Raw genomic sequence first — 21198 nt, 5'->3', positions numbered from 1 at the left:
CCTCGTAAGCGTCAAGAAGCCGCTGGCACATGGTAGTTCGCCGCCGTATCGAAAATCTATGTCTGGCCATAAAGCACTGCAGCCATCCGCGGCTCGCATGAAACTCGCGTGGAATATTCATTTCCCGGGCCAGCTCAGGGCTTGCATCTGCGCCATCTCTGTAGACACAGCGTGGCCACGACTCCTCTGCTTCTCAATGAATTTGGCAAGCTGCGTCTCGAGGTGAGGGTACGCGCCAGTCTTCGGGCCGCGAAACGCTCGCCTGTCCTTGTTCGCAGCTTCGAGAGAGTCTTTTTTCTTCTGCCAGTCGCGAATGCAAGATTCGTCGACATCGTTCTTTCTCGCAGCAGCTCTGTTGCCGATTTGTTCAGCAGCAGCGACGATCCTGAGTTTCTCCTTCACCGTGAATGATTGCCGCCGAGACACACTCATGATGCCTAAACAAGGCTGGCCAACTGTGCAAACTGGGCGTACAAGAAACGGCACCTTACTCAAGGCCCATCAACGTCTGAACAAAGCGTATGCAAAGCGTGGCTGGCGTGGCGCTATAGACTTAACAGACTATGGATGTGGATCTGGCTATGACCAGCGTTGGCCTCTTGTTGGCTGGATGGATGATAGTGGCTTAGCCCTTTGTAACGGGCGGTGGCTTGCGCCCCCTAGCCTAGGATCCCCCCTTTTTTTCCCCCTTAATTTTGTTCGTATTGTGAACTGTAATTTGTCCCTCTTTTATAGACTCACTCGTCCTTAGCCCTTTTCCACCAATCTTCCAACCTACTCTTTGTCACCATTACCCTTCTCTCATCCACCCGTCCGTCCTCCCCTGCAAATCCCAGGGCACCCTCTATATCTATCGTCGCGTCTTCGGCAATGTCCGGGCGAAGTGTTCTGCACCGCAAAACGATGTGCTCCGTGGTCTCCGCTTCCACATGGTCTTCTTCCAGTCCATACTGGCCTTCGGTGGTCAAAAGGATGGTGCAATATTAATATGCACTGCAACACAGTGCAGGAATATTCGCGTATTACCCGCACCCCCACTTTTTAAACACATTTTTTCAATTTTTGGTGCGGGTTATATGCGAGTAAATACGGTATGTTACTTCATGCGAATGAAGAGAGAATACGGGAGGGGAAGACGAAATCTGCCTTAGCTACATTAGTTGATGCTGTAAAAAGGCACAAATGTCCTGGAGAGGTGAGGCACTTTTCGGGGAAAAAAACCTTTTCTAAAGAAGTCTGGTCAGGCTTGGGAGTGAAATGAGGGTGAGGGGAAGAGCGAAAGTGCTAAGAATTTGAGCTCAATACCCCGAGAAGTAAACACTGTCTCCAACATAATTACATCACTCTGCCTTTACAACGTAGTGATGGCAGTGTTACTGAGGCTGAATGGAAACCTGACTGCCTCAGTACACATGCCAGGTTACGATTCAGTCAACTGACAACCTCCCACAATATTTCGTACAACGCACTGCTTCTTATGGTAGCTGTCCCGCTGACATCCTTTGCATACATAACAAGCGCAAAATATACAGTAGAATTTCGATGATGCCACCCCAGCTGATGCGAATTTTGGGATTATATGAATAGGTAGAATTGCCTGGCCAGAGTTCATTGTGTACTATGCAAAGAATCTTGGTAGTGCTGAACATTCTCCGCGCCCATGCGGATGATCCAAATGCACGAGCCGCGTCCTCGATCACCAAGCTCTGCCTGTACACTGCCAGCTCCTTGGTACGCACCACAAGCATTGAACCGTGGCATGCGGCCAGTGCATCGCTGACGTGATCTCAGTGAGCAGTGGTGCATGGCTATGAACAAATCCCATGAATGCATTTCACATGCTTTTGCATTCATTTTGGGTGATAGAAACACGTGCCTCTGTCTTTATAAAGCCATGAAGTTTCAAATAAAATTTTAGTTGCAAGTACCGCCTTTGTCATCTTCTTTCTCTGTCCCGTGTCCGCTGCGGTGTCTAGCTCCTGCATGTCTCACCAACTGGCCTACACATCTACCCTCCTAAAATATTTTTCCCTTTGAGATTCGTACAATCTTGCACAAGATAATGCATATTCTCCATATTGTAAGACGATTTCCTAATGGATTTCTGGGAAGAAGTTTCCAAGCTGTAGCTCCAAAACCTTCAAGCTTTCAGTTTTGAATGCAATACAAAATTATGCAAAGCAGTCAGGGTGGAAAGTTGGGCTGGCCCGTTTTCTAGCAGCATAAAAAAAATAGCGCTACAGAAGAAGGCAAAAGAACAGGTCAGGACTTCCGCTAAAGCACGTCCCATCTCTTTATCTTCGTCTGTATCACTTGGAAAATGACCATAAGAGCATAGTCGCACCCCAAAGCTCGTTGCTTGAGCTGCAGTGTGCGCAACGGTGCAGTTTCAATGCACGCAGCCAGCGTGGCAGAATGGTTGCATGCACTTACCTCTGCTGATGTACGTTAAGAGCCCCATTGCTGATGCCCAGGCTGCCAAAATATTGCTGAGGTTCCTTTGTTCTTGCAGATGATTTGAGGAAAATGTTTTTCCTGCAAGGCACATATTTTTGCATGGAAAGCAGAGCACCACGGCACCCTCTTAGCACAGAAATAACCTACCACTACAGCTACCACTATTATGGCATATGCCATCTTCTGAAGTAGAATGAGCTAGTCATAAAAAACAGGTGGTGCAAGAATTTTCTACTCGGGACATTACATTAGTGGACTATCAGCTCGGGAACGTAAGCAACATTAAGGGTTAAGCTACCATAACTAAGAAACTGCAAAACCAAAACTGCGGTAACATTTTTCCTTAACAAGTTGTCGGAAGCAAATGACCCAAATTTCATTTTGCAGGATCCAAAAGACTTACTCCTTCACAAGCTATTGAGATAACAAGCACCAAATCTTTGTTAAATATTATTGTAAGAAGGCACTGTAAAAGGGCAATAAAAACTCCAAACACCATTACCATTACAGCCTTGCTGTTTGATGTCTGTGAAAGACTGAGACAATCGTCCCAGGTGAAAATTTTTAACTGGGAATGAACTGGTTCCATTTTGACTGTTTTGAGGAACAATTCCCAGTTGCAACTGGTCCCAGTCCAGCTGCAACTGGGAATTGTTGCCTAAACCAGTTAACCTGGGATCAGTTAGGTCTCAGTTACAACTGGTCAGAGCCGCTGAAAAAAATGCGCTTCATATATAAAATAACAGTATTTACACCAAAGGGCGTTTATTTTTATGATGCATTTACAGCAGTGCTTGCTGTGTCAGAGGATATTAGTCAGATTTTTCATAGCAGCACTTATGTCACTTTTGCTGACTTTCCTCCAGTGCTCGAGGGTTGCTGAAAATGAAATGGCTAAATGCCAGTCAATGAAAGCGGCATCTATTAATGGGTCTCACCTGCCACAACTGCCACCTTTTCAGGAGTTAGCCTTGGTTTAGCAGTTTCCGCCGTACCTCTCTTCCATGGTGCAACACCACCCTTAACGCTCCGCATGACGAGGCCCGACTGTCCAAATTGCTTGCGCAGTTACTTTGACAAAAGGAATTTTCTTGTGACTTATGATCCTACTGGCTTGGAGTTTTGCAAGCACTACCATTCCAAAGGTGAAGCTCTAATCAAAGTTTATGCTCGAAATATGAGCCTGAAAATTGAGCTGGTTTTGCACAGGCAGGTTCACTTTAATGTGCAAGGCTTGTACTTACAGAGCCATCAGGAAAGTATGCAAAATCTGCAGGAGGTTCCTTGCTGGTCCCTGAAAGTTCTACCCCATTAAACATTCAAAGACTAATACCTTTCAACCGTTATCAGCATATACACACGCATGGGCTAGGTAGCTGACAAATTTCTTAATGTCTCCAGGCAACTCGCCTGCTGCAGAACCACTAGCTTGAGGCAGCCGAGTCTAGGGGCTTGTGTGACATAATATGTTGCATGTTTCATGAGACCTTTGTATGCTACAGCCTCGCCTAGCATCGCACTGAATTGGCTAAGCGTTGGGCTACACAAGCTACATATGGTACTATCAGCAACGAATGAAACACAAAAAGGAGTACTGAAGTTCCAACATTAAGGCACCAAATAAATGTATTAGTTCCTGGAGAGGAAATATAAGTGGGATTATAGTGCTTCTAAAAGACAGCCTTTGTGCCTTCAAAGTGAAATTACCGTCCACTAGAATTGAGGTTCCCCTGTCTAAGTGGTTCTCGGTTTGCTGTTCATGATTCAGTTGCCTTATTCGCATTTCATTTGTTGCTGATATCACATGATGTCTAGCATCCTAAAGCAACACAGTCTATGATGAACGTTGTAGTGTAGGGCTCTGGAATAATTTGGGCCACCGGGCTTCTTCAGCACTGACACATAGTAGATGGGTACCTTGCATTTTGCCCCCTCAAAACATGACCACTGCTGCTCGGAGCGATCAAACCCACGTACACGGACTTAGCACTTGAGCTCCCTAACCACTCAGCCACTGCAGTAAGGCTGTACAAGCTTAAATCATAAATTTTTAATGGAGAAAGGATGCAAATATAAATTCACCTCCTTTAGATGTGCTGGCAACAGCTTTAAGTGTGGGTTGTTTAGCTGTAAATATAAGCAACACAATCAGGATGAAGCATTTCTGGTATGAAATTAGCCTGCAATAATGTTGCCTCTCTCGTTGTTCAACAGTCTCGCTCAGCAACACATCGGGCTAGCAGCCCAGCATTTTCTGTATACAACACAATAAAGATCATACACCCGAAATCAGTTCAGCTGGTTGCAGCATCCAACTTACCGGTAAGTCTTTGGAAGATTTCTGCCCAGTAGCAGGGCACACTTCTTTTGAAAAGGCCTCCATGCAAAAAAAAACTACCACACAATCCGCAAATGTCCTTAGTTATGTAACCTTTTCAAACTGCACAAGAAATTTGTGCTCTGCAGGTTGTAAAATATAACATACATGTCTGGAATGGTTTACTAAATAAGTAGTATTGAATTTGACTTCTCAGAATACAAAAGACTAAAAAGCATATACATACGTGATGTGTCAAAATCCGCAATGGCCCCTTCGTCTTGCTTTTCTTCCACTGTTAAAGGTTTATTGAGGTTAAAAATGCAGGCCAAAATGTGTGAAGCACTAGCTTTCACAGTTCATTAGACCGGTGCTACACACTATTAAGTACATTATTGGCTTGAATTTTGCTTCCCAATATACAAGAGACTATAAAAAGTATACAAACGTCCTGTGGCAAAATCAATGTTGGCCACTTTGTCTAGCCTTCAACTTTTGAAGCAGGTTTATTGAGGTTAAGAATAAAGCCCAAAAAACTGTGACACACTAGCTTTCACACTTCCTTAGACTGGCGCTATATATTATTTCGATTATATGTTTCACATTACAATACGAATATGCAGCAGCTTCACACACAGACAAACGAGTGCAAAAGTTTACTTACGCCTAAAAATATCTGACTGCAGGAGCACCTGCTGTCCACGGACTTGCTCTCGCAGGAACAGATTCTCTTGCTGCAATTGCTTGCATCGTGCTTTCCAGTGTCGCACTTCTTTTTTAGCTTCTCTAAGCTCACTGCTCGCAATAAGCGAATCATCTTACTCGGATGATATGCTTGATGCACGCTGCCTTTGGCGCTGCTCATAATGTTGCAATATAAACAAAGCTTGTATATGTTAGGCAACAGTACAAAAGAGATTTTGAGTTAATTATCAAATACAACACTTACAGTAACTGTAGAATTCTTATGTACTAGGCCTAGCTGCATTTTCAGGATGGAATTATGATTGTCCTTTTTGGCAAAGCCCTGGTTACTTTTTTTCTTGGAAGCCTGGAAGTCATGCAATGAAAGATTACTTTCCTGGATGAACCTTCATGCTATTCATTGCATACATGTGATGTGTGTGGGCAGTCTTTGATCGACCTTAATCTTTCCACATATATATAGTCAAGAGCACTGTGCACAGTAGCAGCTTTTCACAACACTGCACCACCACACATAACTTCACACGTGAAGCACTCAGCTTGAAGCAGCACACTGTAGACTGCTTTTGTACAGCACCACTGAAGCTGAATTCCTTGCGGATGCACATCCTCTTGATGAAGACAATGCAATGAGAAGTGAGCAGAGGCTTCGTGCCTCAGGGAAGAAATACTGCGAAGACAGCGTTCTGTGCTCACAGACACAACGCAGTATGATGAAACACAGCACATGCTGCGGCACGAATATATTAAATAAATAGCCGGAACTGAGTTTTTACTTTAAACAAAAGCTTAAAAATAAACAGTGCAACATACTTGTTGCCGTATGAAACAAAGTATGCAATAATGCCAATCCTTGCTTGCAGGGTGGCAGGTGCTGGCGAGGTGGCTGGTGCAGGCGAGGCGGCTGGTGCTGCCGAGGCAGCTGCTGGCTGGACATAAACGTGTCTACACGTGAGGCTGGCACAAAAATGTCTGCAGCAGCTGGTCACGCTTATATCTACCTGCCTGGTATAGAGCAGGAAAGGCACCGTTGTCATCACAGAGATCATCAGGGGGGTCAAGTTGAGGCAGTCGTGAATATATGCACACATTGTGCAACACTGCACAAGCTGCAACAATCTTCACTGCGGTCTCCGGTTCGTAGTGCAGTGCGCGGTACCGTTGTAGACACCTGAACCGGCTCTTCAGGACACCAATCATGCGCTCGACAACAGATTTCAGCGATGAATGTGCACTGTTGAACCTGGCAGCAGGACTGCCAGGAGCGTGACATCCTGGAATAGGTGTGACCAACCATAGCTGCAGCGGGTATGCGCCATCACCTGCAGGCCAATGAAGACTGACATTTTTCAAAATGCTTGTGCTAATAGCGCAACATCTGCAATTTGGGTGCATTAATTTTTCAGTCCATTATTTATTTCATCATTTATTACTTTTCTCCCCTCATTTCAAAGGCCTCTATTTATGATACAATAATTATTGCTATCATTGTTATCAGCCATGATACAGGCAATATGCCAGCCTGTAAGTTTGCTGTATACAAATGGTGACATGTACCTGTAGACATATCAGCTTTGAAGGAGAGCCTCAGCTATATCTGACCTCACATTTTCTGAGCTACAGCATAAAGAAATATCTCTTATTTTTCCACCCTCTCGGTTTACAAGTAAAAGCAAATCTGCATGTTGTGATATTTATGTTAGACATAGTTGTGATACTACTGTATATTGCATTGCTCACCCGTGAAGGAACATGAACAAATATCTTATTTTTTACTCACTCGATGTGCAGGAATAAGCAGGTCTGCATCCTGTGTTATTAATGTTATTATGTTATTATGTACGTATGTAATGTTATAAATACCTTGAAGGAAAGCCTCAACTCTTCCTGACCTCCGATTTCCTTACCGATAGCAGTTTCACTAATGCAACACCTTCGTTGACACTACTGCTAACATGTGGAAATCCTGGATTTGCGTTAATTTGAAAGCAAATTGCCTCAACAATGTGTTCACTGTAGATATGCTTAACCAGCTACATGCAACTGTTGTCTGAGATCTACTGACTGGATTTACATTTGTTCAGTGCAACTATTTCGCCCTTGTGCCAGAATTCACATACCTAGTAGATATTCCCCAGATTGGAGAAAATTGTGGTTGCACAGTGCATGATGCACCGGTGATGTCCGCCACACGAAGGAATCATGCACAGACCCTGGGAATGTAGCGTCAAGTGCCCTGATGCGAAGATGGGCATCACACACCTGTGAAGAAACATGAACAAATATTTATTCTTTTACCCGCCAAATTTACAAGTGCGAATCAATCTTCGTATTGTAACATTTACGATGGGGCGTAGGTGTATATTTTGTGTTGCAATTTAACAACTTCAGCCGCCGTCTGTGTTGTTAGCTGTTTTTTTTACCTTATGCGATAGTTTTTGCTAGCAAAGACATGTGCCAAAACACTGACTTTCCTCCACTGCATTATCAACTGCACACTGGTACAGTATGTTGCACTACAGCAGACAGCATACTAAAACCATAAAACCAAAGTGATTGATTGTGATACTTGACACAGATGAGAAAAAAGAGGCTCCAACACTCACTGGACTGAGCACTTAGAATCTAATCTCACAGTGAAGTGGGAACACCTGCATCACCCAAGACAAACTGTCATAATACAATGAAGATAACATAGCACATGACATGAACTGCGCAAACAAGGTCATACTGTGTAATCCTTGTCCAAGAGCAACTTGTTTGTGCAACTCCCAAGCACCTTGTTTGTGCAACTCCCACTACTCCAGCAATGAACACTGTTCTGTCAGTAATGTGCAGTTGCAGGGCTGACAGGAAGAAATACATGGGCATGCAATGAGCTATGTGTGCAAGTGCCAGTCTACTACCTTTTTTGTTTCTACCTTTGAGTGTCATGTTGCCAGAATATAAGAACTCGGGCGCAGCAAAATACAGAAAATCACAAAGGCTGCACTCCAGGCAGTTTGGAGGCTCCGTGCATTGTATGTTTCTTTTTCCGAAGGCACGATTGTGCCATTTTTTTCTGCTTTCCTTTACAGGCACAAAAGTTAACCCGCTTTCTCCAGAAGACCGTTCTCCCTTTAGTCTAATAAAACATGCAGGTAAGCACGCCGCAAATGAGTGCGGACGACGGCATGTTTCTGGTTACAGGAGACCAAAGGTCATGCACCGAAGAGCGCCGCTACAAAGCTTATTGTTGTCGTTCTTACCACCATGACGTTCAAGGCATAGTATCCCTTGCAGCAGAAGTACGCCGGTCTGTTGACCTCGTCAGATGGTGCGGCTATGCAGACAAGTGTCCCATCGATGGCGCGAACACATCCCGGGAATCTACTGTCCAGCAGCTCGAAGCCTTCGCATGCGGTTGCCAGTTCAGCCGGAGAGCATGGGAAGGAGATCCACTCGTGTCCCAGGCAGATCACAATCGCGTCGGTGACTGCATGGATGCAGCGACTCACACTTGGCTGACTAACCGCTAGGTGTTCGTCGCTTGCGATCATGCCTTGAAAACTGCCTTTGGCGTGAAACTGGAGCACACACAGCACCTGCTGCTCCACGGTGAGCACAGTTGCCATGTTGACGCGCTGCATCTCCAGATCTTCCCGCAACTTGTCACACAGCCACCTCACCAAGTCTTTTGTCGGGCGAAAATGCTGCCTGAACAAGTCATCGGGCATCTCGAAATCCAGTCTCGGTAATCCAGTCTTGTTTGTGCGGTTCAACCCATCCGAGTCGTCCGTGTCCTCCCGTCAACACCTACGCTGCCTACGCCTCGTCGGGCCTCGCTAACTCGTCCTTTGATGGCGTCACGCAAGCGCAAGGCGCTTTCCCTCGAGGAAAAGCTGGATGTTCTCAACGCAGTCGACAGGCAGCCAGCGCGGAAAAGAGTCGACATCGCCAAGGATCTTGGTCTGCCACCCTCGACGCTTAACAGCATTGTCTCGAAGCGTGCCGAGATACAAGTGAATGCCGCGCTCTTCGGCCCGAAAGCTAAGCAGGCTCGTGGCGCCAAGTATGGAAACCTCGACGAGTCGCTTCTTACTTGGTTTAAACAAGCTCGCGCTGCCGGTGTTAACTTCGACGGCAGCATTTTGCGTGAGAAGGCGGTGGAAATAGCCGACCGACTGGGCATCAGTGACTTTGCGGCGTGAAATGGCTGGATCGACCGTTTCCGGAAGAGGCACGGCATCGCGTATAAGACGGTATCCGGGGAAGCAGCAAGTGTAAAGTTGGAAACAGTCGACAATTGGAACGCCACACTATCTGCCATAATTGAGGGGTATGAGCCTCGTGACATTTACAATACCAAAGAAACGGGTCTTTTCTTTCGGGTGCAGCCATCCAAGTTGTTAAGCCTGAAGGGCGAAGCATGCCACGGAGGCAAATGCAGCAAAGAACGATTGACGGTGCTCCTTTGCTGCAACATGGATGGCTCGGACAAGCTGAAGCCCTGGGTAATCAGAAAATACCTAAACCCACGGTGCTTAAAGAACATTTCCCTGCTGCCATGTCACTATAGAAGCAACAGTCGTGCATGGTTGACGGGTTCTTTGTTCGAAGAATTTCTTCATTACTTCGACAACAAGATGGGCTTCCAGTGCAGGAGTGTTGTCCTTTTTCTGGACAATTGTGCTGCCCACCCGAGAGACCCGTCGTTTCTTTGGAACGTTAAGCTTGTTTTTTTTTCCTGCAAACACTACAAGCCACTTGTAGCCGTTGGATGCCGGCGTCATAAAGAACTTAAAGCACTCATACAGGAAGTCCATCGTAAAGCGCTGTCTGGCACGTATTGATCGTGGACAGCAGCCTACGATCGTTTCAATACTCGACGCTGTGCACTACGTTGCTTCAGCGTGGACTGCAGTGAGCGCGTCAACTGCACAGCACTGTTTCTCACGGTGTGGCTTTCGCATGGACGGCGAAGAGGAGACTGCCACGGAAGCTGAAGAGACGGAAACAGCCTCTCATGATCAAGAGCTGAGTGAAGCTTTGAATGCGCTGGGTGCCACGGGAGTCACGTATGACGACTACGTCGCCGTGGATGCTGCTGTCGTGACGTCCGAGTGTCAGAGTATCGCCGAGATCGTTGCAGACTCGGTCGCGAGTGAAGCCTCAGACTGTGGTGACGACGAGGAGCACGAGCCGCATGATTCCGGGGAGTTGGCGGACCTGAGCTTTGGAGAAGCCGTCGTAGCTCTGGACCTCCTCCGCAGGTATGTTGCATCTCAAAGCTACGCTGAGAGCAATGCGGCTTTCCAGGCCGTCGAAAAACGCGTGGTGTTTCTGTGCAGAAAACCGGAAGCCATTTCTGTCTGCCCATGATGCTAATTTGTTAATTGTGTTTGTCTTTCACATGTTGATAAGTTGGAGGATGTGCAAGCTATCTGGTGGTCGTTAAATAAGGTAAATACATAACAGACCTCGGTATTATTTTACCAAGAGAGTTCATTTTTACAATATAGAGAGTTGTGCTTAAAATATAGCCTTGAGGTACCCATTTTCTTGAATAAAATTTCTCGAAAGCGTTGAGCCCAGGCGGACATTAAATGAACGGTTAGACAAATAGTCTTTAAGGGAGTTCAGCATTCTGCTATGGATGCCAAGGTCAGCTAAGTCCTGGAGAGTCCCGAACCTCAGGTTGTATCATATACTTTTTCTAAACCGATAAAGACTGCAAGACAGTGTTGTTTGTGGATAAAAGCATCTCAAACAGTATTGTCGAGATGGACTAGGTGATCTGTTGTGGGGCATCCCTTTTTAAAACTGCATTGATGGATATCTAGAAATTCGCAGCAATGAAGGACAAAACTTAATCTTATATTCAGGACACTTTCGAAGGATTTGGCGAGGCAAGTGGTAAGGGCTGCGGGTGTATAACTGCTAGGAGCGGTTGGGCGTTTATTAGGTTTAAGAAACGGCACAATAATAGCTTTTTTCCAGGCTTCAGGTATTTTCCCTGATATCCAAACTGTGTTAAAGGATCTTAAAAGTGCTTCTACGGCAGGCTTAGAAAGATGGACAAGCATTTAATAGTGTATTTGGTCGGGTCCTGGAGATTTTTTTCCGGCAGAAACTTATCTGTTTATTTCTCTTTGTTTTTGGTTATATTTTTGTGTTTTATAAATGACTGCCTATATTGCGATGAACTGGAAACTGCAGCGAAGTGTTCACCCAAAATGTCTGCCTGTTTCCTTATGCTTGTTTCTTTGCCAGGTGTTATCAGAAGAGGAGTTGTGAACGGTGAGAAGTTGCCGTTTAATTTTCGAACCTGCTCCCACATTTTTTAGATGTGATTTGATTGTTTATAGATGTAACATAACTCTGCCATGAAGCTTTCTCGGCAATGCGACCGATGTACCGAGCTTTAGCTCTTGCCTTTTTAAAATTTACGTGATTTTTATGTCTCTGATACCTGCGAAATTTACCCCAAGCTTTATTTTGTTGTTCTTTTGCTTCCTTGCAGTTTTTTGTCCACCACACTTCGTGGTTTCGTCGCACTACTCCAGAAGGCTGCGGAATAGCTAATTCTGCAGCAGTTAAGATACAGTTGGTGAACTTTTCCAAAAAGTACCGTCTGCTTGGTGCAGCTTCCAGCATCACGGTTGTGTGGGGATTATTTCCGGTGGAAAAGTTATACGGATTAGTTTAGGGAGGTGATCGCTACCATTTTGGTTTTCAATGACATCCCATTTAAAATCGTTAAAAACAGAAGGTGAAGGAAACGAAAAATCTAAACAGGTCATTTTCTCCCAGGTGGGTGAGCCGTATGTGGCCTTTTCCGTATTTAAGAGACATACAATATTTGTGTCTGCAACGGTTTAAGATTTGTTTTGATTTTGATTTCTTGAGCAGGGACGCCGCTTTGAACGACAATCGCGACGCCTCCCGAGAGTCGAATTGCCTGCTCGCGATCGCGTCTAAAAGTATTTTAATGTGTCAGGATATTCATATATTGTGGGCCTAGATTGGTTTCCTGAAGACACAAGGCTACGGCCAACATTGACCCTAAAATATCTTGCGTCACTTTAATTTCTCAACAGGCCTCTACAGTTGCACTGAACTAAAAAATCCATCTTTGTGTTCTGGGGTGGGAACGTTATGGTGTTTACTTATGCTCTTGATCCATTATGAGGGGCCTGTCTTTTTTTCGCTCGAGAGAGCTATTCTGCCGCCGTAAACCAGGCGGAGTGGGAGTTGTATCCATCACCTCAACAGAGGTGCTGGAGGACAGCAGAGAGGCCGCGATTGGGTTAGTTTCAGGCCTCCCCTGACGGGGGGAACTCCTGCGGGTCCAACCCATGGACCGGCGCTCCCTGCTTTGAGGGTGGCAGAGAAGCCTTCGCTGTCCCTGCCTGGGGCATGGATGGCCCTGCCATTGGCTCGGTGGAAGTGGCCTCGGCAGGTGACTGAGTGCTGTGTGGTGCTACGCCCCTGCGCACATCAACGAAGTTGGGTTTCGCTGTGAAGGTGAATGCATTGGTGAGGGCAAATCGCCTCCTCGCTGGCCATTTTTGAGACCTTGTAGCCGGGGCCTAAGGTATCGGGTAAGCATTTGGACACGAGAAATGGGAATATTATACGAGCTTGTTTTTCTTCACATTGACTGTGGATGACATGGAACTTTGAGAATGTAGGTTTCTTTTTTGAGAAAAAATCTGCTTCGTTCCGCCCTCTTCTCAGAGAGCGATCAGGATTTGAAAGTGGGGGAGCCATAAAATTTTTCGGTCAAGGTGCCAGCCACCCACCATGGAGCCCGACTAGGGGACGGGACAGGAATTTGCAAGGAAGGCCTGCCCAGAAGTGAGTAGGAGACAGGATAGTTGTGAGAAAGGGGTAGGAAAGCGAAAGATAGAGGGGAGGATAGGAAAAGGCGACTGGCGATTTCCCCCGGCCGATACAGGCCGGAGGTGCCGTCTACAGGAAGCTGGGGCCAAAGTGGTGTGTTGCCTCCGCTGAGGGGCCTTAAAGGTCCAAACACTCGGCCTCGGCTCAACCAGGATCCCATTTTCCCCGGACACGACGATGCCATGCACGGCAAAGCGTGGGTGCTCGGGTCAGTGGTGATGCGCTGTTCAACATCAACCCCCTGGGGGGATGTCCCTGCGGATGCTCGGGAACCCGTGATGTCGCCACTCACCAACGCCTGCAAGTTGCAGACGTCCCCCTGCGGGGAAAGACTTCTTCAGTACAGTTTGGTATTGACACTGTTGCTTCCATCATTGGCAAAACGCCATCCATTGAAAGTAACACCTGTATGGAAGCTGAAGACAGCTAAACACCTATTGTTAGGAAAAAACTTCATGCGTTAGACACTTGCTTGTTTACTCAAATACGGCCTAATAGAGCAGCTAAGACACGGGCCCTCGCTTACATGCCTTCGAGGCTGCACTCGTAGCTATGTGATTAGAAGGTTTTGCCTGCGCAATATTAATATAGCTGCTTGGACCCTAGACCTGGCTTATATGGTTTCGAGGCTGCGCTAGTAGGCATGTGATTAAAAGGTTTTGCCTGCACATTCTTTGAAATGCCTCAGGTATCATCTTTTACTAGGTCAATGGATATACTCAGGCAGCTTTCAGTTTGCGCATATTGTTACATAGCGACCAGCCGAATAATAAGCGGCGATGAACGATGGCAGTGAGGTGATTTTAATGGCCACTCGCCTATACCGCGACCTTTCTGTTCCCATGCCACTGCCAGCGTCGTCGTTTTCGTGACTACACGGGGCTGGCGAGCGATCGTCCCGATTATGAATGGAAGAGACACCGATGGAGAGACGCGCTCAATCGATTTTTTTTGTCATGTTGTTTCGGTTTCAACAGCCGAATGAGAGCTGTGACAGATGGGATTTGGGCCATTAGAGGCATAGAAAAGCTGCGATATAATTGCTGCATTATCGTTTTAATTTACTGCAGTGCTGAAGCCAGCCTTCCTCAAGAGCAGGAATGACAACAAATGTAGAAGCACCAATTATATTGCAGTTTTTCACTCCTCACATGACCTACAACCTTTCTTCGAGGTCACAGTCATCGTTCAGCTGTTGAAACAAACTGAAACAGCACGAGAAAGAAATTTGGTTATAAATTATTTAGCAGCCGTAGGAGCATACTACGTTGTAATCCGTGTATAATAATTCATCCACCTCATTACAAAAAAAGATTGGTTTGGTTTAGGGGGGTTTAACGCCCTGAAGCGACTCAGGCTATGACGAGCACTAAAGTGAAGGGCTCCGTAAATTTCGACCACCTGGGGTTCTTTAATGTGCACTGACATCGCACAGTACGCGGGCCTCTAGAATTTCGCCTCCATCAAAATTCGACCACCGCGGCCGGGATAGAACCCATGTCCTTCGGGTCAGCAGCCGAGCCCCATAACCATGAGTCACCGCAGTGGCATTATTACATTAAAAAGAAGAAACCACGCACAAAAAAGTTAGGTGTCTATGCTCCCTTAAAGGGGTCGTGAAGTGTTTTCCGAAAATTTTGGACGACGTGTATATTTGGAATTCTGACCCTTCATTCTATAGCGTACAGTGATGTGTTTCATCGTCCGGGTTGATCGAATAGCGAAAAAAAGTTAATTTCGATTTCCCGGCACGCGTCCTCCTCAACTCTACAGGAAACGTCATCATAAGTAGCCAATCCGAGACTTCTGTCGCCGACACAACATGGCGGCTTAGCGAGGCCTGCTGGCCCATAGTTGACCGAGGTCAGAGCACTATATGTACTCAAATGTGGCGTCAAAATGACGCCATGCTGCATCACGCGCAGAAGGTAATTTAAAAATGGCCGATCTTCCCGAGCTGCAGCGTTGCTTACTGGAAAGGAGTCGGCTGTTGGGGTTTGAGCCGTACGGCGACACACCTTTGCGGGTGCCAGATCAGCTGTCGTCAGAGGACGACAGCGGTGGCAGTGACAATGGCTGCGAAGACGGAGCGTGCGGCCTGCAACTAGTGGTCGTAGCCCGCGGCACAACCGCTACTTGCGGAAGCCCCGACCGTGAGCCTCCTGAACCCGGTCGTGTCGGGAATACACACTGGTATGTCCGAATCTTGTTGCTTACATTGAGCAGTTTTCGAGAGAGTGCAATCGCTGACCGAAGCATTCAAATAGGTGTTTCTGCAGGCGATGCGTGTCGATGCCCACTGCACTCGAGAGCACCTGCTGCCGCGAGATCCCTGCAGCGACTGTGAAGCAGCCGTCCGGGTGCATCATGGAGCACCCCCACTTTTACACCCTGTGCCTCGACGAGGTGGTGCTTACGGTGGCACTGCAAATGCCTTTGGATCATGGGCTACACGTCGAGCACACAAGGTAAGAACAATGCTCAAAGGGAGACGCAGCATGAACAAGTGACCGCCTTTTTTTGCTCTTTTCTCACATGCGAAGCACTGTAATCAAACGGGGAGCCAGTGCTCATCAAAGACTTCAACCTAGCGATAACTTCTGGGATGACATCGCTCCCTAGGAAAATGCGTAAATGCGCCGATGTGTTTGCACTAGGTGCCACGGTGTGTATACACATAGCGGCACGCGAGTGCGAACACGACATCGGTGGTCTTTTTTCATATGCGTGGACGATCACGATGTTTTGCTACTCAGGCGGTAAAATATTCTCGAGTAAATGAGCAAGCAGATGAGACGTGTCTTCTGGCATGTGTGAACTTGGATAATGCAGTTGAAGATCATGCACATAGTTGTAAGGATGCTGGCCAGACACATTTCTGTTTTATTGGCTGAGTTTACATCTTTAACAGGTGCAGCACTAGAGAAGCCGATTACAATGAAAAGGATTGTGAGAACTGCAGTAAAATCAGTACAAAACAATCCTTTATTTCGCAGGAGACTGTACAAAATGGAATTTCATAGCAAAATAACCTAGTCCCACTCACTGCCAGAACAATCACCATCACAGCGCTGTCCTCATTGCCATCTTTTTTTTGGCAACGTGCATTAGGTGGTAACGTTCTATAGTGTGCCATACAAATCGTTTCAATTAAAAAGAATTTGCTGATAGACTTCATTGCATCCATCATCACTTCTACTAATGTGTGGATGCTTGTGCCACAGCATGGTGTATAAAATCCGCATCTTCAGCAGTCACACAGTAAACCTGTCTTAAATGTGTCGACACTGGCATCTTGCATGTGCTGACGGTGCAAGGCATACCTCTTTGAACCTCCCAGCTGTTCCGCAGCTCCACCCACCAGCTCTAAAGTTGTAAAGTGGTAGGGCCGACCAGCGTGACAGAAGAGGTGGTATCACAAAATCAAACAGAATTATTTAATTACACAAATAGCTTTGCATTGAACACCACACAAAATGTGCTTGCCTTGGTTTCGATGACTGTTGGTTTCCCTCGTTTGTAAGTCATAATAAGCCCCTCATTTCCCTCACTTATTTGCTCAGCAGCTTCAGAAGAGGTCCTAGCAATCTTGATGTCACAAGCCGCATGAGAGAGTTCTCTCACAGCTTCTGCCCTCGTCACTCACATTCCTATGTGACACTTTTAGTAACCGCCATGGATGAGGGTGGCACTCATGAACACTCTCAAGGTTATGTTACATGCAACCTAAAAATCACTGATAGCAGAAGACTGGGCAGCTGCTACCATAGCTAAGTTGGTAGAGCATGGGGCGCAAAATTTGGAGGTTGAGGGTTCAGACTCACTGGCAGCATGTGGTTGTTTTGTTCTTTTGCTTTCTGATTCATCACATAATTACACTAACAATTTTGCATTGATGAACAGCACGAAAAAATAGAAACATTCCACTATGCTTGCCTTGGCTTCGATGACTGTTGGCTTCTTTAATTTGAAAGTTGCAACTTGCTATGTGAAATCTGTGAAACACTTCACTCAATAAAGACAGATTCTTCAGAAGACCTGCACAGCAACCGGGTGCTGCAACCTTTAGTGTCGCCCAATATGTGCTCTTACCTGCCATGGCAGTAATGTTCGTTCCTGTTCACTCTTCCAACATTTAGCCGCCGCGGTGGGTGAGTGGTTATGGCGCTCAGCTGCTGGCCTGAAAGACACGGGTTCGATCCCGGCCGCGGTGGTAGAATTTCGATGGAGGCGAAATTCTAGAGGCCCGTGTACTGTGCGATGTCAGTGCACGTTAAAGAACCCCAGGTGGTCGAAATTTCCGGAGCCCTTCACTAAGGCGTCCGTCATAGCCTGAGTCGCTTTGGGACGTTAGACACCCATAAATCAAATCTTCCAACATTTACACGGGCACCCGCCACTTGTTGCTTTTTGAGCCAGATGTGAACAACACTGCGAAACAGAATGTTCTCGTGCCACAGGTCGTTCTTATCGTAGATGACGGTTGTGCACAAGTGTGGACAGTGAATGCCTCATCAGAACCTGTTCTGATCCTGTTGGGGCCTTAAACTTGCTTGATTTGATGCTTATGACATTCATACTATCAGATCCATATCTAAGTGTGAGCATTCCAGTCAAGCCACAGACTTCACCGTCAATATCGATCGCATGATTAACAAGTCGCTTTTGTCGTCCGAACTGCTTGCATTACAGGCTGTTCTTAGCCAGTATGTGTCAGTGTTTGATTTTGCTCAGCCAGCCACTTTCTCTCCGCTGCCAATTTATGGCATGCAACACTAGATTAACACTGGTACCGCTCTGCCCATCAGACAGAAGCCTTGGTGCGTGTCTAAGGCCGAATGGACTGGCCGAATGGACTCACATAGCCTCCCTCAAATGCTGCCATCACAATGCTGTCTAAATTGCTTGAGGACAAGCTTCAACTGACCTGGGGCGAAATGCTAAGCCGCGCTATAGTGCAGTGAGAAAATGACGATAGACTCGGTGGGCGCAAAAATGAGCTATGGTGCTCGCCACTGACTGTTCAGTGACGTGCCCAATCCCCGCTTTGGCCTTGTAAATAAATGCTTTCCTGCTCTCTCAACTTCGTATGAATATAGTAGTTCAGCAACATTTGCCTGTGCTGCCTGTGGAGAACCGTGGCACCATGAATAAAAAGTTTCAATGCTGCCACGAAATTGTGGTCATGCCACTGTTGCATTTTTGTTGTCTACCATTCTCTGTCAGTAACTTCAAAATGTTGCAATAGAATTCAGAGTTCACAATGCTGCCAGGAAGAACACATAGTGACAATCACATGATCTAACTTGCAAACAATGACGTTGGAACTGTACAGACACTGATAACATGATTAGCTTTCAGCATTGTAAAAGCCTGAAACTGAACTTTCATTTTGCTATGCTGAAAAAAATAGTGACTCTTGTTTTTCTCTTGTCAACAGGAGGTACCCCTACATCAGCTACAGCCAGCTTGCACACTGGCTTTGGGGACGCCTGGGCAGACATCACCGGAAGGTCCTCCCTGCTTGTGCTGTACACCAAATAAGGGAGAGATTTCCATCGGAAGGTTACACTGGTTTCCAGTATGCACAAGGGCTGTAGAAGTTTGTTCAGGAATGCTTGTGAACTTGCAGTCATGTCTTGTTAACATGGACACCTTGCTATAAGGACAATTTTCAAGGACTGATCTCCTCCCATTCCATTCTGCCTTGGTGATATAGAAACTCTCTGCCTGGACTATGGACAGCTTATTTGGAAACCAAAAGCAAAAAAAGATACATTTTGTCTCAGTTTTGCAGACATTGCTTTGGTCCTCTGGGACCTTGCTTATTGGGTATAATATGCAGTCGAAAATTGGTTGTTGGGGAAAGGAAATGGCGCAGTATCTGTCTCATGTCTAGGTGTCCAACCATGCAGTAAGGGAACGGTTAGAGGAGGAACTGACAGAAGAAAGACAGAAAGAGGTGCCGTAGTGGCGGGCTCCAGAATAATTTGGCCACCTGGGGATCTTTAACGTGCACTGACATCACACAGCACACTGACGCCTTTTGTGTTTCACCTCCATCGAAATGCAGCCGCCACGGTCAGGTTCGAACAAGGGTACTCTGGCTGAGTAACTGAGTTTTGACCTTCATTCGTTATTTTTGACCTCTCACATTATAAATAATTTTTTCTGGGAACAAATGTGTCTATATTAACCGCACATCACTGTATTATGCAATTCAAAAAGTGTGGAAGAGGGGAATGCACCTTTGGGACAGGAGGCTTCAAAGTGTGAAAAGTTTCGCTGCAGATGGGAGCATTTGAAAGAAGTAGCACCCCCTAGGTGTTCATTATTTTTTGTGAAAGGGTTGCTTTTAAAAATCGTATACTTGCATCCATCCATTTCTAAGTAATATTTTTATAAAGTTTCATCTGCATCCACTTATCATGTTATTATTTTTAATGTGCTGATGCTGCGTACAAGGCATAGGTAGGGACAGATTGATTGCATTATCGCACTCTATTCCAGCCTATGCTTTTGAGAGATGGAGAGTATTTCTTTTTTTTTGTCTGAGTGTGTGACGACCTACACTTCAACCTCTGCCATGCTTCATGGCAGACATCCTGCCATGCTTCATGGCAGACATCATGGAATCGCAGCACTTATAGCCGGGGACAAAGAGAGGACACACAAACAGCTGCACAGTTTTGCATGTCCGCTCTGTGTCCTCGCATGCAAGCGTTGTGGATCCACGATGTCTGATCAAAAAACAACTAGCCTAGCAACACGCCCTGCATAAATTCATGCGCATTAACATGCGACCAGACTACAACTTGTTTTGAAAGTAATGGGCCTATCCTTCAACACTGATTTGGTAATTTTAAGGAATACACACCTGTACTAGACAGTGGTGCTCCCCATGCTACTGGCAAACCTAGACCTTCTTGCTGCCACGAGTTCATTCTTAGAGGGCCTCGGGAAAGAGTGACTCGGGGGGGGTGGGGCAGTCGAAAGGTTTTCTGCAAAAGCTGCCTTGAAAGACGGCCACTGTTCACAGCAATGGACTGTCTCCTTCAGAAGCAGGCCAACATAATCTGGAAAACAACAAGCGTGCATATAATAACATCAGCATTATTAATGCCAACATTCCTGACACTAACCAGTTATACAAAAAGAGCGTACTAAAGCGCACTAAAGAGGGTATAGAAGATACTGCTTTGTTTATGCCCATACACACCCATATTTTAGGTTTTCTTGGAAACGCCTACAATAGAACTTGGTGGCTGAAATTGAATACAACCTTTGTCCGTAATGTTCCGAGAATGAGTCCAGTAAAAAAAATGCATTTAACATTGAAAGTATTTGTGCAACACCCCTTCGATATTGTCTCCCTTGAAGTCTATACACAGCTCCCAACGCTTCTTGAGGTCTTGGAAACAGTTGGAAAATGCCTCTTTTGGCAGAGCCAATGAAAACAACAAAATTCTTTGGGAAAGGTTCAAAACTAGTTGGATGCCACCAACTTCGCTGTTTCACGAAGCATGTCGCATGCCATACATCATCACAAGAACATCATTCTAATGTGGAAAGCAAATAAACATTTAGGAAACAAATTCAGTTCTTTGCAGAGAGCATATCTTGCTTTCAAATAGTTACATTACTCACCAGGAACTAGCCATTTCCTTTCTCTAAGGTCATCGTGTGCACAATGCGCGTAGAGGCCTGGATGTCCCGTGTGTATATTTGCAGCGTGCCGCTCCATGCTTTTCCACATGTCTGTCAGTAGCTCTGCACTGCCATCGCTGAGGGCTGCATACCAATATAGGTGATTACTGGCTGGCTGAATTCATATT

General features: G+C 46.0%; 1 protein-coding gene across 2 annotated transcripts in view; it reads left to right on the top strand.

The window, feature by feature from the left end:
* The window catches only part of LOC144121996 (uncharacterized), a 117406-nt gene extending 97664 nt beyond the window's left edge, over window positions 1-19742 (top strand). The window contains exons 3-5 of one of the 2 annotated variants that reach the window (XM_077655486.1): window positions 6343-15556; window positions 15643-15831; window positions 18804-19742. In XM_077655486.1, coding sequence (XP_077511612.1) covers window positions 15303-15556; window positions 15643-15831; window positions 18804-18963 — 603 coding nt within the window. In that variant the 5' untranslated portion in view covers window positions 6343-15302 and the 3' untranslated portion in view covers window positions 18964-19742. Of the gene's footprint in view, window positions 1-6342; window positions 15557-15630; window positions 15832-18803 lie in introns of both variants that reach the window. The other variant, XM_077655485.1, reaches the window with a different exon arrangement.
* Window positions 19743-21198: the final 1456 nt, after the last annotated feature.

This window comes from Amblyomma americanum, chromosome 2 (genome assembly GCF_052857255.1).
Source record: "Amblyomma americanum isolate KBUSLIRL-KWMA chromosome 2, ASM5285725v1, whole genome shotgun sequence".
NCBI classification, from domain to species: Eukaryota; Metazoa; Arthropoda; class Arachnida; order Ixodida; family Ixodidae; genus Amblyomma; species Amblyomma americanum.
Note: the sequence above shows the minus strand (reverse complement) of the source record. Positions and strands in the feature narration are given on the sequence as shown.